At 32.6% G+C, this 20,015-nt stretch overlaps 1 protein-coding gene across 1 annotated transcript; it reads right to left on the reverse strand.

Annotated features, from left to right (window-relative positions):
• Positions 1-788: 788 nt before the first annotated feature.
• On the reverse strand, positions 789-11,569 carry LOC107437609 (uncharacterized). Its single transcript, XM_043045080.2, has 5 exons — positions 11,371-11,569; positions 10,405-10,454; positions 5,951-6,001; positions 4,707-4,763; positions 789-1,148 (listed from the first exon to the last, which is right to left on the reverse strand). Exons 1-5 carry the CDS (start codon positions 11,468-11,470, stop codon positions 1,035-1,037), a joined length of 372 nt encoding a protein of 123 aa, XP_042901014.1. The 5' UTR covers positions 11,471-11,569; the 3' UTR covers positions 789-1,034.
• Positions 11,570-20,015: the final 8,446 nt, after the last annotated feature.

Consider the following 20,015-nt stretch of genomic DNA (forward strand, 5'->3'; position numbering starts at 1 on the left):
TATACCTCTACAAGCATAAAATTAGATACCTGAGGTTGAAAAATAATTACCTGAGGTCGAACAACATACACCTGAGGTTGATTTATAATAACCTGAAGTGTAAAATGACACACCTTAGGTTGTTGAAAAAATACTTCCACAAGTGTAAAAAAATATACTTCAGGCTGATAAGTAATGACCTAAGGTTGAAAACAAAACACTTTAAAGTAGTAAATATCTATCTCTCCACAGATGTAAAATTAAACACCTCAGGTTGAAACATATATACCTCTGGAGGTATATTTAAGGTATATTTGAGTTTGATTTTGCGGTATTCATTTGCACCCTTTTCAACCTTAACGACGTATTTAAATAACAACCTCCTTTATACCTTTCAAATATACCTCATTTATACCTCGATTTTTTCATAAGGGAACGTACCCAATAACTTGCACAAAAACTGTAGACCACGCCATATAAATGATTCATTCACTATTCTTGTAAAATTGAAAAAAAGCCTAGCTTTCAAATCATATTTCATGAATGAACTTGTGAATCCGAAACGGGTGTATGATGCAGCTTACAATCTCCATCAAACACCATTGTACCCATCCGAAAATGTTAATATTGATCTCTATTGGCTGTTCAATGTCTATTCAGTCATCAAAAGAATTTACACATATGTGTCTGAGCAGCATTCATATAGGTCTGCGAAATTGTGAAGCGATCAGTGCAGGATTAACAGTTAAATATGTCCAAGATGAAAACACAATAAAGTTGCTTTTCCAAAAAAAATTAGACAACAACCATTTTGCCCGATCACAATTTTTTGAATTTTTAAATTTTGATCTTTATGTTGATATTTTTGTATTTTTATTTATTATTATTTTTTTCTGTACTGTTGCATACTTTAACAAGTTGTATACAAGCAATGGTTACAATTCTTCTGTATTTTTTATGATTACAAACACTCTATATCGTCAATGCTTTTCAATTGAGCTCACATTATTTGCAAGAGAAGAGAGAAAAAAGTTTTATTTTGTGAGTATGCTTTACTATATTCCCATCATAGACCGAACCATCAGATTAGAAGCTTCCATATTTGCAACACATTCAGGAGGTAAATTCATTCCATCCATTGCTTTTCTTCCAAAAGACTCCATGCAATCCTAAATTAAAAATTTCACTTTACTTCAATAACTGTTAATTCTGGTATCTTTTTTATTTTCCTACAGTAATAAAAGTGTTCTTTATATTGGCAGGCAGACTTCTCTTATTACAATTAGTTTCTTGTTTTTAACCACGGGTTTCACCCTTTAGCGTATGTAGTCCCTGACTAAATTAGTAGACGCACTATAAGATTCTATGTAAAATCTTAATTATCAGGTGATACTATACAACTTTATTGTTTTCACGCGGTTTGCACTTGTTTACCTTCGTGTATCAATGGGTAAACATTGTAATACAATACGTTTGAAATAAATACAAATAGGAAGTATATAAAAAATCTCCTCTACAAAAAACCTTTACATGTATGTTTAAATATAAAAGTATTGCCTATAAACTCGTGCAAACCAGGTCATTATTAAAACACTACAGTGCGTCTAAAAATTTGATCTCATTATTATAATCTATTATATATAATTCGCTTACGTGGCTCCCAAATTTTGGCTGTATTTCTTTTCCGGCAGTGGCAACGTTTGCTTTGTTTTGAAAACACCAAAGCATTCTGCCTTTTAATGATGTGTTTCTGATCTAATATATATAATTCTCTTACGTGGCTCCCAAATTTAGGCTGAAGTACTTTGAACAACTAAATAAGATTCTTCTCACAACAGTTAAATATTTACTTTATTTTCTTCATTCATAGAGAAAACAGTCGGCAACGAATTCTGTTAGGTTAAAAAATATTTCGCTTAAAAAAATAACGAATTCTAGAAGAAATAAAACTAAACAACTTAAAAAATAAAAAAGCTGTTGCCAGCCAATAGAATTTTTTGAAAGTTAACTTAGCAACATAAATCAAAATGACAGAGAAGCGCAACTAGATCAAAATTATGATACCTGAGCTCTTGACGTAACAAATCCTTCAATTCTAAAAGTGTTGTATCGCCAAATGCCCAAATTAACAATTGTGTTCTTAAAGAAATTCTATAAAAAGTTTTAAATAAACAACCTACTTCTACAACTGCTTCTTGAAGAACTTGGCTCATTGATTAAAAATATTGTTTTAATTTTACAGTACTAACTTTACTTCTACTTTCATTATTGCTATGACCCTCTTTCATTACATTTTACAACTTCATGCTAAATTTGAGGACTTTAAGTTGTTTTGTGGTTGAATACTGACATTTAGAAATGTGTACATAAAAAAAATAATATTTAGAGGTTAAGAGTTGCCTCAGAAAAATTTGAATTGTTGACATTGAACTTAACAATGGAAACAATCGTTTTTGTGAAAAATTGAATTGTATTGTTGACATCAAAACTAAAAATATTGTGTTTCAACTTAACAATACTACCTTAATTTATACTTTAGAATTGCCTCGGAGAAATTTGAATTGTTAGCAATGACTTAAACAAAAAGTTTTATTTTAACTGACAAATACTATATTATAATTTTAACTTTTTCTATGACTATACTCATTTTCTTACTCTTTTCTTTGTTTTTTATACATTTTATATTTTTGTGATAAAATAAAAAACTTATAGTTGTTCTGCTTCTGAACACTGATGAAAACACAAAATGATGGGCTTCATCAACAATCAAAAATATATACATTTATTTTACAAATTCCATATTATTAAGGTGGCGCCCTTCAGAGAATTAAAAATACAAAATTATCTTCATCAAAGCCGATGCTTTACATCCGGCGTTCAGTGGCAGACTACTATTTCATATTGTTTTACAACACATGGCTTTAGCCCTCTGGTGGGAAAGACTTTAAAACAAAACTTACAACAGTTACTTTTCTCAACAACTGAAATTTAGAATAGTGTGATTAAGAAAAATATGTGAACTGTTTGCAATTTCAAATTAATATTGAAATGTACAGGTTTAGAATTTTCTACAGTGAAAAGTTTTCGGAACTTCAGTATTCAAAAAAGTATACAAAAACTAGACGTTAAGAACGTATCCAATGAGCGAGCAAGGCGAGCATTGGATTGCGAAGCAATCCGAAATGAACTGCGAAAGCAGTTCCGGGGGTTGGTGAGCGCCAGCGAGCAGGGGGCGAAGCCTCCTAGTATACTAATATAATGCTTGATATAATAAATATTCTATATTTATATAATATATCGTCTAAATTATTCTATCATCAAATTTATATGATATATCGTCTAATTTAACCCATTTATGCACAAACGCAAGCAAGTGCAAACCGGTTTCAGCCACCTAAAAACAACAAAGCTGTATAGAGTATCACCTGATAATTATAATTTTACATAGAATCCTAGAGTACGTCGAATGATTTGACCAGGGGCTGTAATGTATCTAACTCTCAAAATAATTGTAGAGATAGAAATAGTGGCCCTAGGTCCAACTTAAATCTCTGAAGTTCTACTATTATTATTAACCCGTAAGTTAATTGTCCTAACCCTTCATTTTTTCAACCCAATGTAAATAATTTCATCCCACAAAGCAGCGTCAATATTCATTTCTCGTCTGATAATTTGGCCAGGGACTGTGGATGATAAAAAAATATTGGTAGGCACCATATGTCAATAGAATATAGTGTTCTTTTTTCAAAAAATAGGATAGGTGTCTCAATGTTCCGCGATTAACCCACTCTTCACACTTTTCCCCTCTCCCCTGTTATGGTTATCAGTCAGTCAGAAGTTAGATTGTTTTTACGTGGGAGCAATATTTGCCATAACCATGGTAACGGAGAAACCCAGAAAGCATATAACCTTACGGCGACTTTGTGTCGGAATTTTCCTGTTATTGTCACGAAAATGTTTGTACTAAAAACCTTTTTTCAATAATGCAAAAATATTGCAGTTTAAAACCTTTCATCCTAAAAGGATTAAAAATTGTTTTTTAAAGCTTTCGTCGTCACTTCGTATCGTCACTTCGGTTCATAATGACGTTTTAGTTGACGTCACACTAGCGATAGGATGCAATTGCATTTGTCCATTAAAATTTCATGACAAGGTGGATTTTAGCTGAGCATTACAAGACTCTGCAAAAATAAACCTTATAATTACCTAGATTTAAGATTATTTTCACCTTGAGACTAGCTTGATGCGAGGAATTTTAAATGCTTGAAAACCCTAAGACAACCTAGATTTAAGGTTTTTATATAGAAGGTTGTTTTTTAAGGTTTGAGATTAGGGTCATGTGCGTAGAATACAGAAGATTGTCACAGATTTCGTTTTAAGGTTAGAAGGTTTACACGTAAACCGCCATAAAAACCTTTTTAGGTTTACATTAAAAGGTAACCTTAAAATAAACCTTATTTTGCTACCTGGGAATTAAAGAGAGGTAAAAAATCAAGTAACCGTGAGATGCCTATACTATTTACAAGGAGCAAAGCATGTTTTATAAACATGTTTATAAACAATGTTTTCATACATTGTTGATCGTTTGTTTTATATCCTCTTCATGAAATTTTAATATCTTTTTTAATTCAGACAATTTTAACTCAGGACTCCCTACAAATCGTAAAGAAAATTTGAGTTACTGAAAATTCAAACAGGAATTTTGACTCTTTAAAATTCTTTCTTACCATTATATTCCTTTTTTCATTAGGCGTCATTTTCTTTACGTCACGCATAAATTGTTGCTAAAAAATTAAATGAAAACAAACCAATTTATAGCAATTAGTAAACACTCAATGCAGTATGTTATAACGACAATTCGTAGTAGTGAGTCGAATTGTCGTTATATCGAGAATGTGTCTATAAATAACTAGATTAGTAATGTAATAATAACAATAATAAAAAAAAGACTTATGAATAATAGTGTAGAATAGTTTTCGACGCCACTGAATTTTAATTTCAATAGTTAGTTGGCTGTAAGAAATATGAGCCGATGGTAGTCAACAAAAAAAAAGACCTGCATGGGGAAAGTAGTCATCGACCATGGCAACTTTCACCAATCAAAAAGCCGCGATGACTCAGGGGATAGAGCATTCGCCTTCCACTGAGGGGACCCGGGTTCGAATCCCAGCGATGGCTGGTCGATACAAATCCGCATCTGGCTTGCACCAACCACAGTGCTGATGTGAAATATCGTCAGTGGTAGACGGATCATGGGCTAGAGTCTGTTTGCCATCAGGCTAACCATGGGAGGTTGTCGTGGATTTCCCCTCCATGTTACGCAAATGCGGGTTAGTTACATCAAAAAGTCCTCCACGAAGGCAAATTTCTCCCAATACTTGATCTAGGAGTTCCCTTGTCTTCTGGATTGGGTTCAAAATGACAAGGCTACGGAGTTGAACAATAGTAGTTGTAAAACCAAAAAATTGGGTCGGCTGTTCAACGACGGTTATGATAAAAAAAAAAAGGAACCCCAAAATCAAAAGGTACTTTTGATCAACTTTCTCAATCAAAATCAACTATCAACTTTCATCAATCTAAAGGTACCGACCGAAGACTCCCCGTGTAGTAAATGGTGACTGATGCACGTTAAATCTGTCGAGTCACAAAGTCCTCCATGTTCCCATAGTAAATCAGTGCATCTGGGGGTACTGATTCAGGAGTTTCCTTTTCTTCTCGATTGGGTTCAAAATGACAAGGCTACGGAGTTTAACATTAGTGGTCGTAGACCCGAAATTGGGTTGGCTGCTCGCCGGCGGATATAAAATAAGATATAAAATAAAAAGATAGGTTCAAGTTAACATGCCTTGTATACTAATAAATTGATGTTAAATAATCGTAGTTGCAGTTACACCATCGTCAATCAACGAAACATCACCAACTAGTAGCAAAAATAGTTATAATGTTAATAATAATAATGAAAGCATATTACCATTTTTGCTTGCGCCTCAGCTGTCTCGTCAAGAATAATGCTTGTACACATCTAAAAGAATTCAGAAAACATAATCAAATGAAACTCCTATATGCAGACATGAGCCGTTATTTTCGATAGTGGAATAAGTCCATTTGGAGCAAAGAAATAGTTAATTTAATGTTTTTTTTTTTTTTTTTTTTTTTTTTTTTTAAAAAAAGCTAAGAAGTCGTTCATTTTAATGTTGCTGTTTTTTTCCCCTTGTTTTTTTTTTTTTTTAGGATTATAATTACTATTGTTGCATTTTGATAGTTCATCACACTATGGTATTAACCACTTCCTTTACAAATTACATTGAAAAAAAAATGCAAAAAATCAACATATTTTTTATTTTATTTTTATTAATAAATACAAGGAACTAAAATAAAACATAATACACAAGCTTTAAATTGAAATTTGAATTTTTTATGTGTAAGAAGCCTTTAATTTAAAAACAGTTAACTATCCCGAGTTATTTTGGGGCAAATGAAAGAAGTTAAATATTAGTCTTTGTATGATAGTTCTTAAAACAAGGGACAACACAAAGTGAAACTTTTCAAACATCTGTGAAGGAATACGCTTTTTTTTGATGTTATACTTCTTATGCGACTTCCAACAAGGTTGCGTTAAACGTTTAACGCTACATTTTTGTAGGAACATTGTACGCTACATTTTGAACAACGTGGTAGGATCCAGTTTTCCCTCATTCATTTCCATATTGTTTTGGTTCTCACTAGCATAAAAATAATAAAAGTATTGTTTTTCTATAAATATTTTTTTAGTTTGTTTTGATACACATATAATTTAATAGCGTAGTACTTTTTATTTTCAAACTTAGTGGATAGCAATTGTAAAAAATGAGTGAAAGCAATCCCACGGACAATGCGACGGATTTAAGGTTATGTCAAGGTACGTCTGTTGTGAATACCAATTGATTGTTTCTCTTTTGAAATTACATTATGACGCATTCACATACATTATTAATACAAATACATTTTCCAGGGCGAGACGATGAGGCAATCACAAGCACTGGTTCAAGAGGTTCACGAGGGAAAAATGCACAATATTACCGTTATTACAGAGCACGGAAGCGAGCGGAGCAGGAAAAAGAGTCGTTGAATAGAACTATTGATCCTTCTACGACTGCTGATTCTTCTACAATTAACGTCGCAGGTTGCGAAGTTTAACTTCTTCCGAGCGGAGGGACTCCACGCACTGTTTTTTTTATACTCTTATTGCTATGTAGATTCAGAAACCATCGTATATACAATCGCACAAAACACGTCTACAGTCCAACATCAAAACTCCCAAACAAAACTTGTCCCGCAGTGGACTGATCGTTAAGACACGGTTCCCAGCAGATCACCGAAGTCAAGCATCACTGGCTACGGTCAGTGTGCGGGCGGGTGACCACTTGGATCAGTCTGCGTAGGGACCGAGGGTGTGCGGTATTGGTCCTCGTTAAACTGTTCTACCGTGAAGTGCTCGACTTCGAGCACAGGTCGTCGGGCTACCGAAGCGGGGGTGCCATCCCCTCCGCAGAGGATCAAAATTGTGATGGCATGTCTTCGGATCATCCTCCGGGATGTTTCCCAGACCGTCGCCAATAGCCCATTGTGCAGCTCTAGTGCGACGTAAATTAACAACAACAAACCAAACAAAACTTGGCAAACTTCCAATCACAGCAGATTATGTTTTTTGCTTCCGACAGAGTCAAAACGTGATAAAACAAAACGAACTGACAAATTCTACTAAGCCCGAGTTTTCTCGGGATGATAAATATTTGCAATATATGCGTGCCCGAGTTAACTCGGGTTAATCAGGGAGGCGGTTAAATACATCGCCTGAAATTGATTAACCCTCTCCCGTATTTTGAAATTAATTAAATAACACTTACCTTAAAAAGCCTCAGACTTTATATTACTTTTCAAATGGACTTGAAAAAGTAACAGAACATATAATGAATACAGTTCAATAAGGATAACAAAAAAAAAAAAGGAAAAAATTAATTCACAAGATATTTTGTGAATTTTTTTTTTTTTTTAAATCTTATTATAAACAATGCCTGTAAACTAATTCTCCTCTCGACGATGCCCTCTTTTTCTTAAAAAAAAAAAAAAAAAAAAAAAAAGAANATGGGGGGGGGGGGAGGAGAACTGCATTTTTAGAAAACAAAGTACCTATTTGAGTATTTGATATTGCTATTTAACTGATATTTATTATTGCCATTTCCCTTGCACTTTATTTAAGTATAATTGAATGAGATTATTCACGAGTGAATAAAGTAAATAGTACAAAAGTTGCAATATTTTTAAGTATTCAAAGTACGACCTATGATATGACTTTGTACTATTTGTACTTCGCTATATAGAGGCTGTCTATGTGAGGTTGTCTACGTGAGGTGAAATCATAATTTTTAATTATTTAAACTATTTTATTCTATGACCGTCGTTGAACAACCGACTCAATTTAGGGTTTACGACTACTGTTGTTCAATCTGTAGTCTTGTAATTTTGAGCCCAATCCAGAAGACAAGGGAATTTCTAGATCATATATTGGGAGAACCCGCATTTGCATTACACGATGAAGGAAAACCGCGAAAACCAACCAGGGATAGCCTGACGGCAAGGGGACTCTAACCCATGATCCGTCTACCACTGAGGATATTTTACGTCAGCACTGTGGTCGGTGCAAGCCGGATGCGGATTTGTATCTACCAGTCATCGCCTGGGATTCAAACCCAGTTCACCTCATTGGAAGACGAACGCTCTGTCCCCGGAGCCATCACGGCTCTCATTGATATTATTATATTTATTCGATATTTCAATATCTGCTGAGGATAGATTAGGAGGAACATCAGTGTTCTGGAGTACCGGTTAAATGCATACTGGACAGTGGCACGTGACCTTAAAAAACATTGATGTAGGGCATACCAGGCAAATGTATACCAGGCAGTAGCACTGAGCCTCAAAAAATCATTGATATAGAGCATAATAGACAGTGGCACTTAACTAAACCAAGTATATATTTCGGAGATTTACCAAAGCGACTATGTGATTGTCAACATTCACCGGTGGAAGTCGACAACCATCCATTTCTGTTATTCATAGTTACATGAAAACGCTTGTAGCTTCTAAAGTATCAGGATGAGTATCAGAATTATAGTATCAGGATTACTATGAGGACAATAGTATCAGGATTAGTTTCCTTCAATTCAGCTTGGAAGATTACGTCGGGAAATATAATTTACATGTTCAGATAATTCTTCATAATAAATTGAAATGTGTAACGTGACAAAAATAAAAAAGTACTTTTTCTACTTTGAAAACTCTTTGTGCTATTGACTTGCGCATAGGCTCATTTGATCAGCGTAAAAAAATACCGAGCAAGAAGTCCCACTTCTTTAATAGCAGTATCAGATACATTAATGGGTACAAATATAAATTTGTACTTTTTTTAAAAATATAAAACCCATATAACTTCTAAACTATTAATTCGATTGTCTCAGGATTGGTCTCCTTCAATTCAGCGTTAAAAAAAAACTTCCAAAACAATGCCTCACTTGCCTGTTTAGAAGAAAGTCAATTCTTCACCTCAAATCAACTGCATTTCTTACAAAATGAAAAAGAGCAGGAGGTGTATTCAGATATTATATAGTAAATAACATATAGTTTTTTTGTCAAAACTTATCTTGGGTCAAGATAACTTTTGTCAAAATATATCTTGAATACAAAAGGAAATAAAGTACAGTCCCTGGTCATATTATTAGAAGCACTATAAGATTCTATGTAAAATTATAATTATCAGGTGATACTATACAGCAGTATTATTTTTACTCGGATGAAACCGGTTTGCACTTGTTTACATTCGTGTATCGATGGGCTAACATTGTAATGCAATACGTTAAAAATAAATACAAATAGGAAGTATATAAAAAATATCCTGAATAAAAACCCATTACATGTATGTTTAAATATAAAAGTATTGCCTATGAACTCGTGCAAATCATATCATTATTTAAACACTTCAGTGCATCTAGTAATTTGATGTAATTATTATAATATACTAATATAATGCTTGATGTAATAAATATTCTATATTTATATCGTCTATTTTATTCCATCGTCAAACTTATATATTAATATATCGTCTCATTTGACTAATCGATACACGTAACGTAAACAAGTGCAAAGAGTCAAATAAAAACAATAAAGCTGTATAGAATATCATCTGATAATTAAGATTTTACATAGAATATTATAGTGCGTCTAGTAATACGCCCAGGTACAGTAAGAGGAGTTTATAGGTATTATTTATAATAACATAGCGAAGATATTTGTCGAAATATACCTTGGGTATTTGTTGTTTCGAGGGAAAAAAAATCTAATCTAATTTAATAATAGGGTTGAAATAATTGGAACATTTTAGAAACTTACTTTACAGCCTTCCAAGCATTTAGCACCATCATCCTTATTCTTCGCCATATCTGAAATGTTTAGAGAAAAAAAAATATATATTGAAAATTCATATCATAAAATACGCAACTTAAAGTGTTTCTAATAAAGTCCCAACCTTAAAAGTGCTATTTTTCTTGCGCTGGTAATATTGCCCTTACCAAAAGTATATATATATAATGGAATGACCTCTAATATACTAATTAGTTAACTTTAAGTTATAATCATTAGCCTATTACGCGGAATAAATAATCAGCTGTTGAAGCAGCCAAGGCCTGCAAGGGGCTGTTGCGCTGACGAAGAAGAAGAAGAATAAGTTAGGAAATCAGACACAATAACATGCTGAATAAATTTCTACGATGAATTTGGCTATACAGGCCCAATAGTTTTGTCAGGGTTAACTATATGGATTCTTAAATATTGATTTTACTTTTTGCGTGTTTTGCAATATCTTGAAAACTTTTTAAGCTAATTAAAAAAATTTTGCTCTCAATTATAAAGTTAGTTTATCCGATTATAATTTCAAACCAAAACTATTTTCATAATTGTTTGTTATTTTTATTGATTTATATAATAATAGTCGACAAATTATCACTTACAAGGTTACATAAATTTTTACATGTTTTTGAAGAATGGAATTTTAAAAGAAAAATTACACAATTAGTACGAGATCGATCAAACACTGTGAAAATTATAAAATTATTTTTTAAAAAATGGCATATTAAAAGGTGGTTGCTAAAATTACTAGATCAAAAGTTATTCAGGTGGTTTCCCTTTTTTTTTAAACACATATACATGAATAGAACTCTTTTGTAATTTTGAGTATGAGAGTTCAACAAAATCTTTTTGACACTTGATATTGTTCTGAAAATGCAAATTAATTTCAGGATTAAGAAGTTTGAGATTTTATTACGAAGGAAAATAAAATTAAAAAAAAGGCTTTATTACCTTGCATTTTTTTGTATACTTTCATATAACCATCTTCGCATTCATCAGCAAGCGATGCACTAAAAAATAACAAACTGAAATATACGATAAATTTATTCATATTTTGTTAAAGGTTAACTGGAACTGTAATCTAGTAAATTCAATCACATAGAACGAAATATCTAGATTAAGCAGACGATTTTAATGAACTTGTTGACGCATATACACGCACTTTCAAAGATTTATTAAGAGGAAGTTAAATAACTCCTGATTCAACAAGTTTATTTTGATTTGACAGTTTTGATATTTTAATAATGAAAGTAAACATTGTATTAATTTTATTTCATTATTTGCCAAAAACTTTTCACTTTATGAACGTTGAACACTATAGCGTGAGTGTATGAATTTGCATTTGTTCGCCAACTTCCAAGGCTATTTTGCACGCAAAATAACATCCTATAACAGATTTATGAGTTCCTGTAATGTCAAGCTCAAGTTATAGAAAAAAAAGACTAATAAAAATTCTATCATATTTCAGCTTCATTCAAAAAATTTTACAAAAACATTCGTGTTACACTTTCATTTCTCATTACTAAAACACAAAACTAGGAAATTTTGTTACCAGCCAATGGCCAGAAATAGCAATTTTAATACTACAGTGAACTCTCGCTACAACGATATCCGATATAACAATAAATTCCTCTATTACAATAATGTTTCGTGGTCCCGACGAACTTGCATATGAATTAATGTAATCCACCTTTCAATATTGCGATATTCTCTGAAGCAATAAACCTCTGTAAAGCAATTTTTTTTAAAAATTTAAAATTTATTTTCTCCAAACATTATTGGTTTTCAAATAATGTAAAAATCTTATCATATTTTGCAATTTTTTACCGTCTTCTCTGGCAAAAGAAGTCTCACTGCTGATTATGAACTTATCTTATTTATTAATGCATATATAGCATTACAATTTAAAAAAAATCTCATTGTGTCCCCAAAATATATAGGCCCTTGATATAATAATACGCCACTCTACAACAATATATTTATTTGCTCCCCAAAATATTGTTGTAGCTAGGTTTTACTGTATTTATCAAATATTGAACTATTGAAAGTGACACTGTTGATCAGAGGTCGAAAGTAAAGCGCTACAAGTGGCGAAACTACTGTAGTCGCTACTTTTTTCCGTAGTTTGTAGTGTAGCGTGCTACTTTTTAAAAGAAGTAGTGTAGCGAGAAGTGTGATACAGAAAAACAAAAGTTTATAGCGATTCCTGCCAACTACCTTTAAAGTCAGTTAAATAAAGAAGCAAAGTTCAAAGGCAAAAAAGTTTTCGAATCTGATTGGTGTGTTATTCGGATCTGATAGGTGGATCTGAAGTTTTTGTGTCTGATTTCGCAATACTAAAATACAGGGCCTCATTGTGTACCCCCTAATTGACCTATAATTAATTCCTCTGGTATGGGGTACACTATTAACCGGTAATATAATACGTAGTCAAATTCAAATATTATGGGTCAATATTAAAGTATGATATCGCGCCTTGCGTTAGTTAACATCGGAAAATGTCTTTGAATTTTTAAACCTCTTTAAAAGGCGAATTTCCTCATTTTAAGCTTTTCAGAACACTTATTTTAGATATACATACATAGTAAAATACAGGGCCACATTGTGTGCCCCCTAGAGAGTCTATAATTATTTCCTTTGGTAGGGTACACTATTCCTAGGTAATATAATACGTGACCCAATTAAAACATTATGGGTTAATATTAAAGGCCGATATCGGGACGTTTGTTAACATTGAAAAGTGACTTCGAATTTACTTGTTTTAATGCACTATTTTAAATATACATAGTGTACCCCCAATGGGGTCCATAATTATTTCCTGTGGAAGGGTACACTATTACCCTGTAATATAATATGTGGTCCAATTAAAATATTATGGGTCAATATTAAAATCCGATATTTCGCTTTACGTTAACATTGAAAAATGACTTCGCGCTTCCTAATTTTAAAGAAGGCGAATTTTTTCATTTTAAAGCTTTACGCAACTCTACTTTAGATATGCATACATAGTAAATTTTAGGGTCAGGTTGTGTACCCCCCTATGGGGTCTATGATTATTTTCTCTGGTGGGGTACACTATATCTAGGTAATATAATACGTGGTTCAATTAAAATATTATATGTTAATATTAAGGGCCGATATAGGGCTATTGATTAACATTGAAAAGTGTCTTCGAATTTACTTGTTTTAATGCACTATTTCAAATATACATAGTGTACCCACAATGGGGTCCATAATTATTTCCTGAGGTAGGGTACACTGTTACCCTGTAATATAATACGTGGTCCAATTAAAATATTATGGGTCAATATTAAGGTCCGATATCGGACTTTACGTTAACATTGAAAAATGACTTCGCGCCTTTTAATTTTAAAGGGTTTTAGAAGGCGAATTTCCTCATTTTAAGCTCTTCCGAACACTTATTTTAGATACGCATACATCATAAAATACAGGCTTCATTGTGTACCCCCTAATTGACGTAACATTATTTCCTGTGGAAGGGTTCAATATTACCCTGTAATATAAAAGCGGGCCAATTAAAATATTATGGGTCAATATTAAGATCCGATATCTTGCTTTACGTTAACATTGAAAAATGACTTTTCGCTTCCTAATTTTACAGGATTTTAGAAGGCGAATTTCCTCATTTTAAAGCTTTACGCAACTCTACTTTAGATATACATACATATTAAATTTTAGGGTCACGTTGTGTACCCCCTAAGGGGTCAATAATTATTTGCTCTGGTAAGGTACACTGTTACCCTGTAATATAATACGTGGTCCAATTAAAATATTATGGGTCAATATTAAGGTATGATATCGCGCCTTGCGTTAGTTAACATTGAAAAATGACTTCGCGCTTCCTAATTTTAAAGGGTTTTAGAAGGCGAATTTCGTCATTTTAAGCTCTTCCGAACTCTTATTTTAGATACGCATGCATAGTAAAATACAGAGCATCATTGTGTATCCCCAAATTGACCTATAATTATTTTCTCTGGTAGGGTACACTATTACCCGGTAAAATAATACGTGGTCCAATTAAAATATTAATAAAATAATTAATTAAAATATTTAAAATATTAATTGAAATATAGGAGGAAACAATTATAGGCTTAATAGGACCCCACACTGTGGTCCTATAGGTTACTATATATGTATAGTGTATTGAATAGCGTTAAAGTGAAGAAATTCAAGGTCAATATTCTGTATTACAACATGACCCTATATCCTCCCTTAATATTGACCCATAATATACAAGTTGGACCACTTATTATATTATCGGGAACAAATGCACCCTACCAGGGGAAACAATTATAGGCTTATTAAGGGGCCAATAATGTGGCCCAGTAGATGGACTATGTATGTACATATATAATAGCTTTAAAATGATATATTAAGTTAATATAAAAATAATATAAAATAAATTAACTTAAATTTTTTTAAAGGAATTAACCAGTATTGAACCCCGGACCTTCAGTTCTACAAACTTCTTCACCCACGACGCTAAAAACGACGCCATCTGCCACGAATATTTAGCCTAAAGAAACTTCTCACGGTCAATTATCGAAACTTATTTTGGCCCATTGTGGGCCCGTTAATTAGTCTATAAAAGTTTCCTTTGGTACGATTGTTTGTTATATTGAACTCTACTTTCAGGCCGAGTTTAAAAATTATAAGTTAATATTTACGGGAGTCACTTGGAGAGCCGAGTGCGTAGCTCCGGAAAAGAACCCAGGGTCTCCGGGACAACAAATCTAACTTGCCCAAAGCGCAACCAACTTCGCCACGCTTCACGTGCCAGCCTCACGAATATTTACCTTAAAACACCTCCTCCCGGTTAGTCAACAAAACATATTTTAGGTCACTGTGAGCCCAGTAATTGGTCGATAAAAAATTCCTTTAGTACAAATTTTCGTTACATTAGACTCTAAGTTCAGGCCGAGTTTGAAGTTTATAGGGTAATATTATAGGGAGTTACGGGGTGTGTTGTGTGTGGGCCTCCTGATACGACTTTTGCCCATTCATCAGCAATTATTCGCTCTCTAACAAAGAAAAATAATTCTTTTTGCATATAGAACACTTTATTCCAGTCAAAATATTGAAAAAGGAGTTAAAAAAATATTACAATTTAAAATAAAAAAATAAATAAAAATTATCTGAAATTTATCCGTTTATTAGCTACTATTCGTTGTCTCTCAAAGAAAAATTAGTCATTTTTATATACAGAACACATTATTCACGTTAAAATATGGAAAAATATATAAGAAAAATAATATAAAATAAATAAAAAAATTTAAATGTCGACCTTCGCAGGGTTTCGAACCCAGGTTCTTCGGGACAACAAATCCAGCTTTCCCAAAGCGCTACCAACTTCGCCATGCTTCACAGACAGCCTCATGATTATTTAGCTTAAAATACTTCCTCCCGGTTAGTCAACAAAACATATTTTAGGTCACTGTGAGCCCAGTAATTGGTCGATAAAAAATTCCTTTAGTACAAATTTTCGTTACATTAGACTCTAAGTTCAGGCCGAGTTTGAAGCTTATAGGGAAATATTATAGGGAGTTTCGGGGGGTGATGTGTGTGGGCCTCTTGATACGACTTTTGCCCATTCTTCAGCCATTATTCGCTCTTTATCATAGAAAAATAATTCTTTTTTCATGTAGAACACTTTATTCCATTTAAAATATTGAAAAAGGAGTTTAAAAAATATTACAATTTAAAAAAAATAAATAAATAAAAATTATTTGAAATTTATCCGTTTATTAGCTATTATTCGTTGTCTCTCAAAGAAAAATTAGTTATTTTTATACACATAACACATTATTCACGTTAAAATATGGAAAAATATACAAGAAAAATAATATAAAATAAATAAAAAAAATTTAAATGTCGGCCTTCGCAGGGTTTCGATCCCAGGGTCTTCGGGACAACAAATCTAACTTGCCCGAAGCGCTACCAAATTCGGCACGCTTCACAGACAGCCTCAGGAATATTTAGCTTAAAATACTTCCTCCCGGTTAGTCAACAAAACATATTTTGGGTCATTGTGGGCCCACTAATTGGTCTATAAAAAATTGTTTTGTTACAGTTTTTCGTTACATTAGACTCTAAGCTCAGGCCGAGTTTGAAGTTTATAGGGAAATATTATAGGGAGTTTCGGGGGGTGATGTGTGCAGGCCTCCTGATACGACTTTTGCCCATTCTTCAGCCATTATTCGCTCTTTATCATAGAAAAATAATTCTTTTTGCATGTAGAACACTTTATTCCATTTAAAATATTGAAAAAGGAGTTTAAAAAATATTACAATTTAAAATAAATAAATAAATAAAAATTATCTGAAATTTATCCGTTTATTAGCTATTATTCGTTGTCTCTCAAAGAAAAATTAGTTATTTTTATATACAGAACACATTATTCACGTTAAAATAAGGAAAAATATATAAGAAAAGTAATATAAAATAAATAAAAAAAATTTAAATGTCGACCTTCGCAGGGTTCCGAAGCCAGGGTCTTCGGGACAACAGATCTAACTTGCCCAAAGCGCTAACAACTTCGCCACGCTTCACAGACAGCCTCAGGATTATTTAGCTTTAAACACTTCCTCCCGGTTAGTCAAAAAACATATCTTGGGTCATTGTGGGCCCACTAATTGGTCTATAAAAAATTTCTTTTGGTTCAATGTTTCGTTACATTAAACTCTAAGTTCAGGCCGAGTTTGAAGTTTATAGGGTAATATTATAGGGAGTTACGGTGTGAGACGTGTGCGGGCCTCCTGATACGACTTTTGCCCATTCTTCTGTCATTATTCGCTCTTTAAAAAAGAAAAATAATTCTTTTTGCATATAGAACACTTTATACCATTTAAAATATTGAAAAAGGAGTAAAAAAATATTACAATTTAAAATATATAAATAAAAAATAATTATCTGAAATTTATCCGTTTATCAGCTATTATTCGTTGTCTCTCAAAGAAAAATTAGTTATTTTTATATATAGAACATATTATTCAGGTTAAAATAAGGAAAAATATATAAGAAAAATAATATAAAATAAATAAAAAAACTTTAAATGTCGACCTTCGCAGGGTTTCGAACCCAGGGTCTTCGAGACAACAAATCTAACTTGCCCAAAGCGCTACCAACTTCGCCATGCTTCACAGACAGCCTCACGAATATTTAGCTTAAAACACTTCCTCCCGGATAGTCAAAAAAACATATTTTGGGTTATTGTGGGCCCACTAATTGGTCTATAAAAAATTTCTTTTGGTTCAATTTTTCGTTACATTAAACTCTAAGTTCAGGCCGAGTTTGAAGTTTATAGGTTAATATTATAGGGAGTTACGGGGTGTGATGTGTGCTTTCCTCCTGATACGACTTTTGCCCCTTTTTCAGCCATTATTCGCTCCTTAACAAAGAAAAAAAATTCTTTTTGCATATAGAACACTTTATTCCTTTTAAAATATTGAAAAAGGAGTTAAAAAAATATTACAATATAAAATATATAAATAAATAAAAATTATCAGAAATTTATCCGTTTATTAGCTATTATTCGTAGTCTCTCAAAGAAAAATTAGTCATTTTTATATACAGAACACATTATTCACGTTAAAATATGGAAAAATATATAAGAAAATTAATATAAAATAAATAAAAAAAATTCAAATGTCGACTTTCGCAGGGTTTCGAACCCAGGGTCTTCGGGACAACAAATCTAACTTGCCCAAAGCGCTACAACTTCGCCATGCTTCACATACTGCCTCACGAATATTTAGCTTAAAACACTTCCTCCCGGTTAGTCAACAAAACATATTTTGGGTCATTGTGGGCCCACTAATTGGTCTATAAAAAAATTCTTTTGGTACAATTTTTCGTTACATTAGACTCTAAGTTCAGGCCGAGTTTGAAGTTTATAGGGTAATATTATAGGGAGTTACGGTGTGAGACGTGTGAGGGCCTCCTGATACGACTTTTGCCCATTCTTCTGCCATTATTCGCTCCTTAACAAAGAAAAATAATTCTTTTTGCAAATAGAACACTTTATTCCTTTTAAAATATTGAAAAGGGAGTTAAAAAAATATTACAATTTAAAATATATAAATAAATAAAAATTATCTGAAATTTATCCGTTTATTAGCTATTATTCGTTGTCTCTCAAAGAAAAATTAGTCATTTTTATATACAGAACACATTATTCACGTTAAAATATGGAAAAATATATAAGAAAAATAATATAAAATAAATAAAAAAAATTTAAATGTCGACCTTCGCAGGGTTTCCATCCCAGGTTCTTCGGGACAACAAATCCAGCTTTCCCAAAGCGCTACCAACTTCGCCATGCTTCACAGACAGCCTCACGAATATTTAGCTTAAAATACTTCCTCCCGGTTAGTTAACAAAACATATTTTGGGTCATTGTGGGCCCACTAATTGGTCTATAAAAAAATTGTTTTGTTACAATTTTTCGTTACATTATTCCAGCGGTTCTCAACCTTTCAGTATTCGCGGCCCAGTTTTCAATCATAATTTTCATCGCGCCCCCCACTTACAGTAAAATGTATACAACAATAATGTATATTGAGTATTTTGAATTCTGTATTTAAAATATTTTTAACTAACTGCCAAAACAAAAGTAAAGTAAAAGCCAGTAGCAATTGAGATTGCAGAAACTATGTTTGGAGTTAATTTTTCAAAAGAATTACCGTCCTCTTTCAAACGATATTGTTGCTCCTCGAATTGGTGATACAGCTTAAAATGTAGTGTCAGCTTTTCTTGATGTTGCGTGACAATATGTTTTCAATACAGTTTGATGAAGCATAATAAAGATGCTCATTTAATTGTCTATGCTTGATTTTGTGATAATATGTCAGTAGTAAAACTACTTTTCTGCAAATCAATAGAACTCAAAACAACAGCGCTAGCATTATTTGCTATTTCAAATGAAGTTATGAATGAGGCAAACATAGAATGCAAAAATTGCATCGGAATATGCACCGATGGTGCTCGTTCAATATCCGGAAGGTTTTAAAGTATACAAGCACTTGTAAACTTGTAAAAAATCGCCTCCATGCGTCTGGACACATTGCATGATCCACAGAGAAGCTTTGGCTTCAAAAGAAATGCGTCCCTGGTTTTAATATTGTGTTAACTATGGTTGCAACGATTGCATATTATATAAAAATGAGAACCCTGAGATAAATAATCTTTTCCGCTCTTTGGGCACAAAGAAGTCACTAAAAATTATTAATTTCTTTTTTAAATTTAGTATCCTTTGATTAAGTAAGGTGGGTAAGGCAAAGGTGGTCAGTGCTCCTAACGTAGCCCACCCCCCAAAGTAAAATTAAATTTATTTTGAATCATAAGACGTCCCTGCAGCATTGTAAATCTTGTATCTGAGGTGCTCGAGGCTGAATTGGAAAATATTTCCTTGAATGGCCTCCACTCTATGAAGTGATTTAATTTTTTGCAGTTGTTCTAATTTCCGGGTGAGAAGATATTGTAATTTATATATGTTCAAATTCTTAGAACTTTGAAAGTTTATTTCTTTTTCTTTAACCACATTACTTTAATTCTAATTAATCTATCAGATTAATAGT

The sequence above is a fragment of the Parasteatoda tepidariorum genome, chromosome 10, assembly GCF_043381705.1.
Source record: "Parasteatoda tepidariorum isolate YZ-2023 chromosome 10, CAS_Ptep_4.0, whole genome shotgun sequence".
Taxonomy (NCBI): Eukaryota; Metazoa; Arthropoda; class Arachnida; order Araneae; family Theridiidae; genus Parasteatoda; species Parasteatoda tepidariorum.

Coding starts and splice junctions, on each gene's coding strand:
- LOC107437609 (XM_043045080.2), bottom strand. CDS start 11,470: ATGAATAAATTTATCGTATATTTCAGTTTGTTATTTTTTAGTGCATCG. Junction 6,002..10,404: donor AATGCTTGGAAGGCTGTAAA/GTAAGTTTCTAA, acceptor GAATTCTTTTAG/ATGTGTACAAGCATTATTCT. Junction 4,764..5,950: donor CTGAGGCGCAAGCAAAAATG/GTAATATGCTTT, acceptor TTAATTTTTTAG/CAACAATTTATGCGTGACGT.